At 42.6% G+C, this 15,578-nt stretch overlaps 1 protein-coding gene across 1 annotated transcript; it reads right to left on the bottom strand.

The window, feature by feature from the left end:
• Positions 1-2,668: 2,668 nt before the first annotated feature.
• LOC128408787 (zinc finger protein 37 homolog) lies at positions 2,669-15,400 on the bottom strand. Its single transcript, XM_053378809.1, has 6 exons — positions 15,257-15,400; positions 13,983-14,033; positions 10,895-10,974; positions 6,763-6,889; positions 5,499-5,618; positions 2,669-5,115 (listed from the first exon to the last, which is right to left on the bottom strand). The coding sequence occupies exons 1-6, from the start codon at positions 15,288-15,290 to the stop codon at positions 2,669-2,671; spliced, it is 2,859 nt and encodes a 952-aa protein (XP_053234784.1). The 5' UTR covers positions 15,291-15,400.
• Between the last annotated feature and the right edge of the window lie 178 nt (positions 15,401-15,578).

The raw sequence follows: 15,578 nt of genomic DNA, 5'->3' as shown, positions 1-15,578 counted from the left end.
AATAAAAACCAGCAATGCAGTAACTCTAAACAACTTTACACACTTTCCTCAGTTAAATTATTACTAAAATGTTACACATAAACCAAATTAATGCTAGGCTAATCAGTCAAAAACCTGGGCAATAGAAGATTCTTTACAGCAGGAGAGGGAGGAAAATGGAGAGAACTTGGGAGACATCCCATGAACGTTGAAAGATTTAGAAGAACCAATAAAAGTACTCCTTCACACAGCCCATAGTTAAAATATGGAATGAGCTCCCACAAGAGGCAGACAGAAAAAAGCACAGCAGACGAAAACTTAGACTAGAACCTCTTCCCTCATTTCATTTTTTTGCCATGCCTTTTTAGACTGTAAATCTTGAAGGAAGGGCATGCTCATTTATTTATTTATTATTGATTTCTAAGCTTCTCTTGGAGCTTTTCCTGCTGAAGAGTGGGCAACAATCACTCTGAATGAATGAACCAAGCTCCCTCTGTTTTCTACTTACAGGGTTTTGTTTGAATGGAAAGAAACATTCCAAAGAAGCACTCCCTCTCTACCTGCACGCCTGAGGGGATGCAGTCCATCCTGCTACCTCAGGGACCCATCACTTCCTCCCATCTCCATGGCATGAAGCTGGGAGGAATGTTTTTTTAAAAAAAAAGGAGAAAGAGGTCTGCCCCAATCATAAATGAAGGAGGAGGACAGAGACCATTTTTTAGAGCAAAGGGGAAATGTGTATTTTGGGGAGAGGGAAAGCTAACCTACCCCAAGGCATAGAATCAGAGCTGGAAGGAACTCCAGATAACTTCCTATATCCAGTTCTGGGTACCACAATTTAAGAAGGATGTTGACAAGTTGGAATGTGTGCAAAGTAGGACAACAAAGATGATCAAGGGTCTGGAAACCAAGCCTTATGAGGACCAGTTGAAGGATTTAGGGGCGTTTAGCACGGAGAAGAGAAAACTGAGAGGAGATATGATAGCCATCTTCAAATATCTCAAGGGCTGTCACATGGAAGAGAGAGCAAGTTTGTTTTCTCCTGCACTGGAGGGTAGGACTCAAACCAATGGCTTCATTGCAGTGGTGTAGTGGTTAAGAGCAGTGGACTCGTAATCTGGTGAACCGGGTTTGCTTCCCCGCTCCTCCATATGCAGCTGCTGGGTGACCCTGGGCTAGTCACACTTCTCTGAAGTCTCTCAGCCTCACTCACCTCACAGAGTGTTTGTTGTGGGGGAGGAAGGGAAAGGAGATTGTTAGCCGCTTTGAGACTCCTTAAGGGGAGTGAAAGGGTGGATATCAAGTCCAAACTCCTCCTCTTCTTCTTCTTCGTATTACAAGGAGATTCCTACTAAACATCAGAAGAAAACTTTCTGACAGTAAGAGCTGTTCGACAGTAGAACGGACTCCCATGAGAGGTGGTGAACTCTCCTTCCTTGGAGGTTTTTCAGCAGCGGTTGGATGGCCATCTGTCATGGATGCTTTAGCTGAGATCCCTCCATTGCAGGGGGTTGGACTAGATGACCCTTGGGTCTGCTAATGATCGATCCCTGATAGTCAGTCATCAGCCATCTCCCAAAAACCCCTAATGAAGGAGAGTCCACTACTGGTTGAGGGAGTCTGGTCTGCAGTCAAACAGCTAGTAACATCAACTTATCTTCTCATATCCACACCACCCATTTAAAGTACTCTTATACAATTTAAAATAGTCATGGCTCCCCCCCCCCCAACACACCTGGCAAAGTATCCTGGCATCTCTGTGTTAGGTGCTGAGAGTTGTTAGGCACCCCTAACAAATTGTGATTTCCAGGGTTCTTTGGACAAGTGGTTCTGTCATCATCACTCATTAGCACTGAAGGCACAGACATCCCTGTGATAAATCTCCCCACTGATTGGGGCAGTGGCACTGGGGAAGAGATAACCCTTTTGCCTCCTGTTTAATTAAATCATCTCTTGAAGCTGTCAGACATACATAGGAAACATAGGCATGGCACAAGTTCCTGTCCCCCTGGTCCATGTACCCGCCATACCAGCTTTGGAAAATTTTGTCCTAATAATTACCCAGGGTAATTTCAGACCATGGATCCAAAATTTATGGAGAGCCTCTTCCTTTAGACAGTCATATAATATAATCATCATCATCATCATCAATTCGCTCTTGAACAACCACAAGGCAATTTACAAAGGTAAAGGACCCCTTTACCAGTCAAAGGCGACTATGAGGTTGTGGAGCTCATTTCGCTTCAGGCCAAGGGAGCCGGCGTTTGTCCACAGACAGGTTTCTAAACCACTTCTGGTGCAACGGAACACTGTGATGGAAACCAGAGCACACCGTTTACCTTCCCGCCACAGTGGTACCTTCGGTTGTGAACGGGATCCGTTCCAGAGGCCTGTTTGCAACATGAATAGAACGCAACCCACAGCGGCACGTCTGCACATGCACAGGTCGCGATTCGGCGCTTCTGCATGACATCATTTTGCGCACATGTGCATGCGCGAGCGGCGAAATCCAGAAGTAACCCTTTCCAGTACTTCCGGGTCGCTGCAGGACGCAACCTGGAAAACGTATCATGAAGCAAACGTAACACGAGGTATGACTGTACTTATCTACTTGCACTGGCGTACTTTTGAACTGCTAGGTTGGCAGGAGCTGGGACAGAGCAATGGGAGCTCATGCCACTGTGGGGATTCAAACTGCCAAGTTGTTTCTGTGTCGTCTCTCGTGGCTCATACAAGCTGAGTTCAGTTTAAAGCTTTTGCCACATTCCGAGCACTTAAAAGGTTTCTCTCCCGTGTGGATTCTCTGATGTGAAATGAGATGTGCTTTCTGGCTAAAGCCATGGCCACAGACAGAGCATTTGTATGGTTTGTCCTTCGTGTGGATCCTCTTGTGTACAATAAGATGAGACATCTGGCTGAAACCTTTCAGGCAGTCTGGACATTTATACGGCCTCTCTCCTGTGTGGATTCTTTCATGTTTAATAAGGCTAGAGCTCAGACCAAAGCTTTTCCCACAATGCAAACATTTATGCAATTTCTCTCCTGTGTGGGTTTTCTGGTGCCTCCTGAGGTCAGGCCCCCGACGAAAGCTCTTCTCACAACTTGAACATTTGTAAGGTTTGATTCCTGTGTGGATTCCCCGGTGTGAAGCAAGGTGGGAGCTCCGATGGAAAGCTTTCCCACAGTCCAAACATTCATATGGTTTCTCTCTGCGGTGGGTTCTCCTATGTATATTAAGGTGGGAACGCTGGCTGAAGATTTTTCCACAGTCCAAACACTGATACGGCTTCATTCCCGTGTGGGTTCTCTTATGCTTAAGAAGCAGTATACTCTGACTAAAAACTTTCCCACATTTAGGGCATGCTTTTTGCCTCCTGTCCTTGCAGATCTCCTTCTGGGCAGTGGTTTGACCAATGTCCCCACCATCATCCTGAGAAGGAATTGGTTTCTCCTGACTGGTCTTTTGTGCAGCTTTCTGCTGCCTTTCTGATCTGTGCTGATGCCAAGTTGCATTTTTCCTATCATGACCCTGGAACATTTTTTCTTTGCACATTCTGAAAGAGGTGTCTTCTTTAGAATTTTCTGGCAACAGATTCTCCCTCAGAACATCTCCCTTAGAATGTTCAGTTTCCTTAGAATTTCTGGGAACTTGGTTTTTCCTCAGAACATCTCTCCTAGAATTCCCAATTTCCTTAGCATTTCTCAGCACTAGATTTTTCTTTGGAATGTCTCCCCTAGAACACTCAAATTCCTCAGAAATTTCTGGCACCAGATTCTCCCTCAGAACACCCCCCCTAGAATTCCCAATTTCCTTAGAATTTCTCAGCACTAGATCCTTCCTTTGAATCTCTCTCCTAGAATGGTCAATTTCCTTAGAATTTGTGGGAACTCGATTTTTCCTCAGAACTTCTCCTCTGGAACGTCCAGTTTCCTTAGAATTTCTGGGGACTTGATTTTTCCTCAGAACATCTCTCCTAGAATGGTCAATTTCCTTAGCATTTCTCAGCACTAGATTATTCTTTGGAATGTCTCCCATAGAATGCCCAATTTCCTTAGGATTTACAGGAAATAGATTCTCTCTTAGAACATCTCCCCTAGAACACTCAATTTCCTTAGAATTTTCTGGCACCAGATTCTCCCTCAGAACATGCCCCTTAGAATTCCCAATTTCCTTAGAATTTCTCAGCACTAGATTCTTCCTTTGAATATCTCTCCTAGAATGGTCAATTTCCTTAGAATCTCCAGGGACTTGATTTTTCCTCAGAACTTCTACTCTAGAATGTCCAGTTCCCTTAGAATTTCTGGGGACTCGGTTTTTCCTCATAACGTCTCTCCTAGAATGTCCAATTTCCTTAGAATTTCTGGGAACTTGGTTTTTCCTCAAAACATCTCTCCTAGAATTCCCAATTTCCTTAGCATTTCTCAGCACTAGATTATTCTTTGGAATGTCTCCCGAAGAATGCCCAATTTCCTTAGGATTTCCAGGAAATAGATTCTCTCTTAGAACATCTCCCCTAGAACACTCAACTTCCTTAGAATTTCTCAGCACTAGAGTCTTCCTTTGAATATTCCTCCTAGAATGGTAAATTTCCTTAGAATTTCCAGGGACTTGATTTTTCCTCAGAACTTTTCTAGAATGTCCAGTTACCTTAGAATTTCTGGGGACTCGATTTTTCCTCAGAACATCTCTCCTAGAACACTCAATTTCCTTAGAATTTTCTGGCACCAGATTCTCCCTCAGAACATGCCCCCTAGAATTCCCAATTTCCTTAGCATTTCTCAGCACTAGATTCTTCCTTTGAACATCTCTCCTAGAATGGTTAATTTCCTTAGAATTTCTGGGAACTCGATTTTTCCTCAGAACTTCTCCCCTAGAATGTCCAGTTTCCTTAGAACTTCCAGGGACTTGATTTTTCCTCAGAACATCTCTCTTAGACTGCCCAATTTCCTTAGAATTTCCAGAGACTTGATTTTTCCTCCTAAGAATGTATTCCTTAGACTTTTTGACCACCTTAGGATTTCCTGGCACTACGTTCTTCCTTGCCTTTCTTACATTGCCTTTCTTAGGATTTTCATCTCCCTTAGCATTTTCCGCTGCTGGATTCTCCTCCTCCTTTTTCTCCTGCCCATCTTGCACTGCAATAAAGAGAGGAAAGATAGGTCAGTGAATACCTGAAGGGCTGCAGCAGTTCCACATATGAACCCGCCTGGACCCTGAGACAGTCAGCTGAGTGCCACTCAGACAGGGGTCTGGAGAGTGAGGACAACAGAACAGGTCTTCTCTGTAGTAGCCCCTAGTCTATGGAATGCTCTATCCTGGCATCAACTCTGCCACAGTTTGCCTCAGCGGCTAGCCTATGGAAAGCCCACAATCAGGACCTGAGTGCAAAAGCACTCTCCTTAGTTGCAATTCCTAGCATTCAGAATTATACAGTCACAAACGCTGGAGGCATAGCCTAGCCACCATTGCCAGTAGCCATTGCCAGTGCTGGTCTCTCTTGGACTTCCTTTTCTCTCACCTGTTCTGGTGACTTCATGTTTGTTCCCTTTCTCAGAGCCCGGAGGGTGTAGACCCAGGGAGATCAACTCGTCCCCTTCCTCCACCCAGGAGTTTCGATCCGAATTGGTGAGGGAAAGAACTGGGTGCAAAAGTGAAATCAGAAAGAAGAAAAACTGTGTTGTTAATTCAACTTGAAGGTTTTTTGCTGAACCACCCTAATAAAATTTAACAGCGTGCCTTGAGGTGTTATTCCTGCATCATATCGCTTTATGACACTTTGACACGGCCAAATTGGATGGATTCCTCTATTCATGTCAGGATTTTCTAGAGCGTCAATAACTAAAATGATTTCGAAATTAGATGGTTGTTGGCTGATATACACGCATTTGTTATTTATATGCACTGGCATCAAGAAGCTATAAGATACTTTTTTGAACCAAAACAGTGCTGAGACTCCCAATGTGATTTTTTTAAAATTTAATGTAAATGAATTGGAGTAAATTTAGAAGACAAATGGTTGTGTTCAACGCCACACAAGTTGCTCACACAATGGGACTTCTCTTTCCCCCACAAGTCCCCAAAATATGCTCCAGAGAGTCCTCCAACCCTCTGGAGAAGATTTTGAGGGTACACTAGGCTTGCTGCAGGTGAGAGGAGGGGGAAGTTTGGTTGTGCAAGCAGAGTTTCATTGTGCAAGTGGAATGACAGTGTTGGATACAAAAAAATGTATATGTTTAACATATTCCTGTATTGTCTTGCTTGTTTTGTTATATTGGCAACTGGCTACAAATAAAGAAAATCTGAATCATAGACAATCAACATAGCCAAATCTAACCAAGCAGATTAATTTGACAATGCTAGGGGCCCGATTACATTTTTCTATGCTATAATGTTATTAAGCCAAATCAGAGTAAAGGCGGGGCTTCCTGTCCTAGCTCTGATTTGGCTTCATAATGCCACTGTGTAGCCAGAATGAATTTGTTCTTATGCTACCTGTGTGATTTCTGATTGGCTGTGATTGCCTTCCCATGAAGCCCTTGTTTTAAAAAAGAAAAACAGCATCAAAGCTGCAGACAGACAAAGAAGCAGCTGTGTGAATAGAGAGTGAAGGGGATAAAAACATTTGGAAAGGGTAAGCATGGTCTCAAGGTATGGTCTGAAGGCACTTGTAAATAAACAAAACCATGCAAACTTTCTTGAATCCCATAACACCAGGAGGGGATCAGCTGGATTCAATAATGCACACACTCCACACTCAAAATACAAGATAAAGGAATGCTTACCCAAAGAGGTCACATTTTCATAGTTCTCCTGCATGACATCCCTGTATAAGGCTCTCTGAGGGGGGTCCAGGAGAGCCCATTCACCCTCAGTGAAATGCACAGCTATCTCCTCGAACGACACAGGCTCCTGAAACACAAAAGACAGTCAGCAAGGATGAAGGAACACAGGGCCACTTCTGCCTTGCTTGTTGACACGTGGCGCTCTTCCTTCCAATGACATGTGACGCATCAAGGAAGACGGCACCTCTGAACAGATGCAGAGGCTTTTCAGCTTGTGGTCAAGCAGAACACTATGTATCACAAATCATATCATGGTTGCACCAGCTGCCATTTCATTACTGGTCCAAGTTCAAGGTGATACTATTGATTCGTTGTTGTTGTTTAGTCGTTTAGTCTTCTCTTCTTATGAGGTGGCCAGAGTATTGGAGCCTCAGCTTCAGGATCTGTTCTTCCAGTGAGCACTCGGGGCTGATTTCCATCAGAATGGATAGGTTTGACAATATATCTTGGAGTTTTATGTTGAAGAACCTCCGGGGGATGGGGGTAGGTCAAGGGTTTGAAAATGGTATAGGTGCAATATATTCTGAACAGAAAGCAAAATTAATTGTAAATAATGTGGTTACAGAAGAGTTCAAGATTGAAAAAGGGACACGTCAGGGGTGCCCTATCTCCCCATTACTTTTCATATCGGTCCTGGAGGTTTTGCTAAATATGATTAGGAAGGACCAGTTGGTTAAAGGGGTTCAGGTCGGAGCTAAACAATATAAATTGAGAGCATTTGCAGATGACCTGGTACTTACATTACAAGAGCCAGAAGCTAGCACGAAAAGAGTTTTGGAAATAATTCAAGAGTTTGGTCAAGTGGCAGGATTTAAATTGAATAAGTTAAAGACTAAGGTATTGGAGAAAAATTTAACACAGTTTGAAAAAGAAAGGTTTCAGAATGTGACAGGGTTGACTGTGGTTAAAAAAGTGAAATATTTGGGGATAAATATGACAGCTAAGAATGTGAATTTATTTAAAGATAATTATGAAAAAAACTTGGATAGAAGTGAAAAAAGACTTGGAGATCTGGTCAAATCTGAAGCTTTCCTTGTTAGGTCGAATTGCAGTTATAAAAATGAATGTATTGCCAAGAATGTTGTTTTTGTTCCAAGCATTGCAAATAGTGGATAAGACGGATTGTTTCAAGAAGTGGCAAAAAGATATATCTAAATTTGTCTGGCAGGGCAAAAAGCCCAGAATAAAGTTTAAGATACTAACGGATGCAAAGGAAAGAGGGGGATTTGCCCTGCCAGACTTTAAACTGTACTATGAAGCGGCAGCTTTCTGCTGGTTAAGAGATTGGCTGCTTCTTGAAAATACAGATATTTTGGACTTAGAAGGTTTTAATAATATCTTTGGGTGGCATGCATATTTGTGGTATGACAAGGTTAAAGCACACAAAGGTTTTAAAAACCATATTGTCAGAAAAGCACTATTAAATGTCTGGATTAGATATAAAGATTTGTTGGAAAACAAAACCCCAAGGTGGCTGTCGCCAATGGAAGCTAAGGCAGTTAAAAAGTTAAATATGGAGTCTAAATGGCCAAGATATTGGGAAATTCTGGAAAAGGAAGGGGACAGACTGAGATTGCAGAGCTTTGAGAAATTAAAAGGGAAAGTGAGAGATTGGCTGCACTATCATCAAATAAACGAAGTGTTTAAAATGGACAGTAAAATTGGCTTCCAGGTGGAAAAATCAAAATTGGAGACTGAACTGTTAGAATCCAGCACTAAAAATTTGTCAAAAATGTATAATTTGCTGCTGAAATGGAATACACAGGATGAAATGGTCAAATCAAGCATGATTAAATGGGCTCAGGACATTGGTCATAACATTATGTTTGCTGACTGGGAGAAGTTGTGGACCACCGGGATGAAATTTACGGCATGTAATGCCTTAAGAGAAAATATTATGAAGATGATCTATAGGTGGTACATAACCCCAGTCAAGCTAGCAAAGATTTACCATTTGCCTGATAATAAATGTTGGAAATGTAAGGAAAAGGAAGGTACAGTCTTTCACCTCTGGTGGACGTGCCCGAAGATTAAGGCATTCTGGGAAATGATCTATAATGAACTGAAAAAGGTATTTAAATATACCTTCCCTAAGAAACCAGAGGCCTTTCTCTTGGGTATTGTCGGCCAAGGGGTGTTAAAGACGGATATAACTTTTTTTATGTATGCTACAACAGCAGCAAGAATACTCATTGCGAAGTACTGGAAGACACAAGAGCTACCCACCCTGGAAGAATGGCAGATGAAGGTGATTGATTACATGGGTTTAGCAGAAATGACGAGCAGAATCCGAAACCAGGGAAGAGAAGCAGCGGAAGAAGAATGGAAAAAATTCAAGGACTATTTAAAGAAATATTACAAAATTAATGAAAGTTAAAATGATGTTGGATTAGAAAATAAATGGTTACTATTAGTAATGGACAAGATAAGGAGAATAAGGAAGAGTAAATTAAATTAAATTAAGGGAAGATTTGCTGAATAATTGATTAGAAATTGGAATACAGAAATGGGAGGTATGAGGAAGTCGGAGAAGAAAGGTATAAGAAAATAAGATCTGAAATTGTACTTGTTTTTGTTTTTGTTTGTTTGTTTGTTGTGTTTATTGTGTTGTATTGTTATGTTTTTGTGGTTATAAAAATTTCTTAATAAAAAGTATATTAAAAAAAAAAAAGAATGGATAGGTTTGATTTTCTAGCAGTCCATAGGACTCTCAAGTCTCTCCTCCAGCACCATAATTCAAAAGCATCAATTTTATAACTATTGGTTTATAAAACCTTAATGGCTCAGAACTAGGTAACTTAATGGATCACCTTGTCCTCTATGTGAGCAGCCTGGGAGTCATTTTGGACTCTCAGCTATCCATGGAGGTGCAGGTCATTTCTGTGTCTAGGACAGCTGTGTACCAGCTCTATCTGGTATGCAGGATGAGACCCTACCTGTCCGTGGACTGTCTCACAAGAGTGGTGCATGCTCTGGTTATCTCCTGCTTGGACTACTGCAATGCGCTCTATGTGGGGCTACCTTTGAAGGTGACCCGGAAACTACAATTACCATATTTTTTGCTCTATAAGACGCACCAGACCACAAGACGCACCTAGTTTTTGGAGGAGGAAAACAAGAGGAAAAAAATTCTGAATTTCAGAAGCCAGAACAGCAAGAGCGATCGCTGCGCAGTGAAAGCAGCAATCCCTCTTGCTGTTCTTCCTTCTGGGATAGCTGCGCAGCCTGCATTCGCTCCATAAGACGCACACCCATTTCCCCTTACTTTTTAGGAGGGAAAAAGTGAGTCTTATAGAGCAAAAAATACGGTAATCCAGAATGCAGCAGCTAAACTGGTGATTGAGAGTGGCTGCCGAGACCACATAACACCGGTCCTGAAAGACCTACATTGGCTCCCAGTACGTTTCCAAGCACAATTCAAAGTGTTGATGCTGACCTTTAAAGCCCTAAACGGCCTTGGCCCAGTATACCTGAAGGAGCATCTCCACCCCCCATCGTTCTGCCCGGACACTGAGGTCCAGCTCCGAGGGCCTTCTGACAGTTCCCTCATTGCAAGAAGTGAGGTTACAGAGAACCAGGCAGGGGGCCTTTTCGGTAGTGGCACCTGCCCTGTGGAATGCCCTCCCATCAGATGTCAAGAAAATAAACAACTACTTAGCTTTTAGAAGACATCTGAAGGCAGCACTGTTTAGGAAAGTTTCTAATGTTTGATGTTTTATTGCTTTTTAATAATTATTAATAATAATGTTCTGCTGGGAGCCGCCCAGGTTGGCTGGGAAAACCCAGCCAGATGGGCGGGATATAAATAAATAAAATTATTATTATTATTATTATTATTATTATTATTATTATTATTCCTTCCCCTGCTGCCATTCAGGGAGGCTAAGACAATCAGTGGCTACTAGCCATGATGGCAATCATCTGCTTCCATGGTCAAAGGCAGTAGATTTCTGAACACCAGCTGCTGGAACCTGCAGGAGAGCTATTGTGCTCAAGTCCTGCTTGGCGGCTTCCCATACTCAGCTGGTTGGGAACAGGACACGAGACCAGACGTATTTGCAAATCCCTTTACCTGAACCAGCTCTATTTTTCCTCCACATCTTCTGTGAAGATGTAGAAATCTGGAGTAGAATGATGACCTTCCTTGGCACCCTGGGGAAAGAGAGGGTGACTTTTCAGATGTCTGTTGCACATCATTGTCTGTTCATTCGATTCTCTACTCAGCAATACACCCATTTCAATGGTATCTCAAGGCAGCTTCCACAGACAGAGGGAAATGAAGCCCATTAAAACAGCAACATGAAACGGTACAATTAAAACATCATGGGGCAGAGAGGTTAGGAGCCTTTTCTGAGCAATCTTCCAAGGGCCGGAGGCAAAAGTGGGTGGAGCAACAAATGCAAATGTTTACCTTTGTACACCAATGTGGTTTCCACACACACAACTCTCTCTTTTGTCCATCTGAGCAAAGAAGAAACATTTGAAGGGCACATTCCAGCCAGGCAAGAACTCCCAAGGAGGGTGCAAAGCCGGGCTGGTCAGGGGTACGGTTAGGAAAGAGTTCCAAGGGCTGGAAAGCAAAGCCTGGACAGTCATGTTTGGTCTCTGGGCCCTGAGGTTCCCCACTGCTGCCACTGGGCAGGAAGAACCCAACCAGCAGGAAATCCAGTTCATGAAATAGCAGAAACAAGTATCAAAAGAAATACTATGGAATGGAGCTCCCCAAGGATGTACAGTCCCCTGTGACCATTTCCCCAGCCTTTTCCCTGAGATACTAACTTTCTATGTGCAGGGAGATTTTTTTGACATCATGGAGCATTCTAGCTTGTGATTTTCCACCACCAATAGCTTTGTTTGCAACTTGCACGGTCTCCGGAAAGATGTTCCACATGCTCTTCATAGCAAATTTTAGGAATATAATCAATCTCCTCAGTGAACAATAGTCAATCAAAAGCCAATGCAAAGCCATTGGCTTAACCCCTTATTCATTGACCCGTGGCAGATGCAATTTGATGTCATTTTAAAATCAAATTTCATTATGCATAATTGTTCTAAAGTGCCTGATTTTATTTTTGATTGCTTAATTTAAAGCGATCAGAATCCTGCTTGATTAAAAATAAAATGTACATTCAATAGCAATTGCTCCATTCCTACCCTTATTTCTCCATCTCCCACTGTACTTTTGTCCAACGCTGATTTTCTATTGTAGGCTCCTTGAGGGCAGAGACTAGCCCACATTTATTCATCTTATTTATTTCATACAATTTATACACCACTGGATTGTAAAAAAAAAACCCCAGCAACTTCAAAGCAATTTTCAAAAAAGATAAAATTGAGGAAAAATCCACAGCCATTCTTTAAAACACGCAAAAGTTAAAAGTAGTAAAATAGATTAAAATTACCTCAACCTTCTAAGCATCTGGGAAGACTTGTCTAAACAGAAATGTTTTAGCAGGTACCAAAAAGAGTACAGTTAAGGTACCTGCTTGATCTCAATAGGCAGCGAGTTCCAAAGAGCAGTTGCTGCCACGCTAAACAATCAAGCTATTACAAATGCAGAATGTGTATTATGAGGCTTGACAACCATATGTCAGGAGTGCTCTGATGGTGTTTCCTGCTTGGCAGGGGGTTGGATTCGATGGCCCTTGTGGTCTCTTCCAACTCTATGATTCTATGATTCTATTCGTGCCATTCCCACTAATAAAGCAGTTGAGTTGGTGCATGTGGGATAATGCTATCTCGTAGGTAGACAGGCTGTTACAGGCTTTATATGCTAACAGTAACATCTTGAACTTGGCTCAGTAGCAAATCAGCAACCAGGGCAGATCTCTGAGCGCAGGTGACAAGGCAATCGTGTCAGCAATCGTGCTGCAGCATCCTGCACTAACTGCAGCTTCTGGCTAAAGTGTGAGGAAGGCCCCACATAGAGCCCATTGCAGTAATCCAGCCCTGAAGTAACCATTGCTGGAACTACAGTGGCAAGGCTTTCCCTCTCCAGGAATGGCTGCAACTATCGAACCAGCCCCAGTAGCTAAATAATAATAATAATAATAATAATAATAATAATAATAATAATAATAATAGTAATAATAAATTTTTATGTATACCCCGCCCTCCCCGGCCAGAACTGGGCTCAGGGCGGCTAACACCAATAAAATGACAATAAAACATAATAGGAAAGAAAAAAGGAAAAAAACAAACAGTTAATTAAAATACGGGTTAAAATACATTTTAAAATGCAGCCTCATTTTAGTAGTAGCCCATAAATCAAAACCATAAGGAGGGGGAAACATAAGGGTCAGACTGAGTCCAAACCAGAGGCCAGGCGAACAGCTCTGTCTTGCAGGCCCTGAGGAAAGATGTCAAGTCCCACAGGGCCCTGGTCTCTTGTGACAGAGCGTTCCACCAAGTCGGGGCCAGTACGGAAAAGGCCCTGGCCCTAGTTGAGACCAATCTAACCACCTTGCGGCTTGGGACCTCCACAAAGTGTTGTTTATTTGTAGACCTTAAGGTCCTCCGCGGGGCATACCAGGAGAGGCGGTCCCATAGGCACGTGGGTCCTAGGCCGCAGAGGGCTTTAAAGGTCAAAACCAGCACCTTAAACCTGACCCTGTACTCCACCGGAAGCCAGTGCAGTTGGTAAAGCACCGGATGAATGTGACGCCACGGCAAGGACCCTGTAAGGAGCGTCGCCGCGGCATTCTGCACCCGCTGGAGTTTCTGGGTCAGCTTCAAGGGCAGCCCCACATAGAGCGAGTTACAATAATCAAGCCTGGAGGTGACCGTCGCATGGATCTCTGTGGCCAGATCAGGGCGAGAGAGGTAAGGGACCAACTGCTTGATACAGCGGAGATGGAAAAATGCCGCCTGTCTTGGCATTTCTAGCTGCTAACGCTACCTGAGCCTCCAGTTGACAGAGGTGAATCCGGTTTGATTATAGAAGTCTGGAAGGTGCTATATACACTGATAGCAGACTGTTGGCATACCTAACTATATCTAGATTGGCTCTGAGGCTACTAAATTTATCATTTGAGGCTTAACATCCACCCAGGAATTTAAAAAGCTGCCTCGTACCATCTCAAGACTAGATGGTCCTTCAAGCCTAGTACTGTCTAAATCTACAAGCCTTAGGCCATTTGGAGATATTCGCGCTGCCTTACCAGATAAGAAAGATGGCTCTGCATCGTTCCCCAGCTCCAGCTGCAAAATCTCTGAGGAAAGAAAGAATGGCAAAGATAATAATCCCTTCCCCATGTTTGGTCCTAACCAATGGAACTTGCAACAAAATTTTGCAGGGTGGATTGCTCTTGTTTTTCGAGTTTCAGCTAGGCCTTTTTCAGGATACTCCATTCCATTCCCCCTCCCCCAACAGCCAGTCAGCATTCAGTAGCCACTGAGCATGCTCTATTTTCATTGGGCTGTTTTGGAAGATTCCGTCTTCCCTTTAGGGCTCTTTTTCTAATGGCATCTTTACACTTCTGCAAACCTTGGGGTCCCACAGATTGGCACTTAGAGAATTGCTTCTTATTGCCAAAACCTTAAAGGGGGAGAGCAGGGAGACATATATGTACATAAGAGTCTGTCTAATTTTTGTATGTGCAGTACTGGAGTGCATCTACTCAATGGGATCTCCTTCTCTCAAATCCATGTTGCTTAATCCAGTCTGTTGTAGATTAATGTCATTGTTGCTTACAGACGGTGCAATACGAATACTATTCTCAAGATGTTATATTCCTCTCATGCTGACCTTCTGTAATCCTGAATCCTGTGACAGCCTTTCAGCAAGGCCTATTTAAAAATCTGTAAACATTCAGTTCCCTGTTTACGCAGCCATAAGCCTACAAAATGCATGATGCAGTACAAGCATAAGCAAAATGCACCTGCACGAAAATATTTGAGGCTGCAACTGCAAACGTCAAAAAGTATGATCTCTTGAGCAAAATCAGCAAAAATCCAAAAGTAGAGGCAGAATTACTTTGAGCCAAAAATGTGAATTTCAAGGCAGAATTCCACCTGAAGATTTCATACTCTCCATGTGACCCTATTTTCCAGGGACACCCCTGATTTAGAGAAGCCATGCTGGTTTCTGAATGTCCCATTTTTCCTTAGGATGTCCCTATTTTCATTGGAAAAATGTTGGAGGGTGTGGAATTATCCAAACCCCGAGCTGTCTAAAGGCAATCCTGTATAGGGAAGTTTTTTAAATGTTTAATGTTTTATTATGTTTTTATATATGTTGGAAGCTGCCCAGGATGCTGGGGCAACATAATAATATGTGTGAGGTATAAATAGTGAAATTATCATTACGGAATGGGACGTCCCTATTTTCATCGAAGAAATGTTGGAGGGTATGAGATTTCATAATCCTTTTCTTGAATTAATACCCTGTGTGAATATCAACTCTTTTAATCAGACTCCAGCAGGCTGACCTCACCTTTAAATGCAAGTAGCACCTCTTGCAATACCATCCTCTTCTCTGAAAAATGTCTTATCCTCTGTTCCAGTTCCAGAAAACCGCTTTCAAACTCAGGAAATGCCCCATTCTTCCTGATGAAGAGACAGTAAGTGAATAATCGATCCCACTTAGTGTTGTTGCAAAAGTTCTCCTGATTTATTGTCATCTTGTAATTAGCAACTTCCTGGAGCTGAACCCCTAAACCCTTTAAAACCTATTTTTCCTATACTGCTTTCCCATACAATTTTGTCTCCCTGTGGCTGTTTTGATGTCATTTATTTCCTGCTTCGTTCTTCTTGAG

The sequence above is a fragment of the Podarcis raffonei genome, chromosome 2 (assembly GCF_027172205.1).
Source record: "Podarcis raffonei isolate rPodRaf1 chromosome 2, rPodRaf1.pri, whole genome shotgun sequence".
Taxonomy (NCBI): domain Eukaryota; kingdom Metazoa; phylum Chordata; class Lepidosauria; order Squamata; family Lacertidae; genus Podarcis; species Podarcis raffonei.
This window is presented reverse-complemented; position numbering and strand designations above follow the sequence as displayed.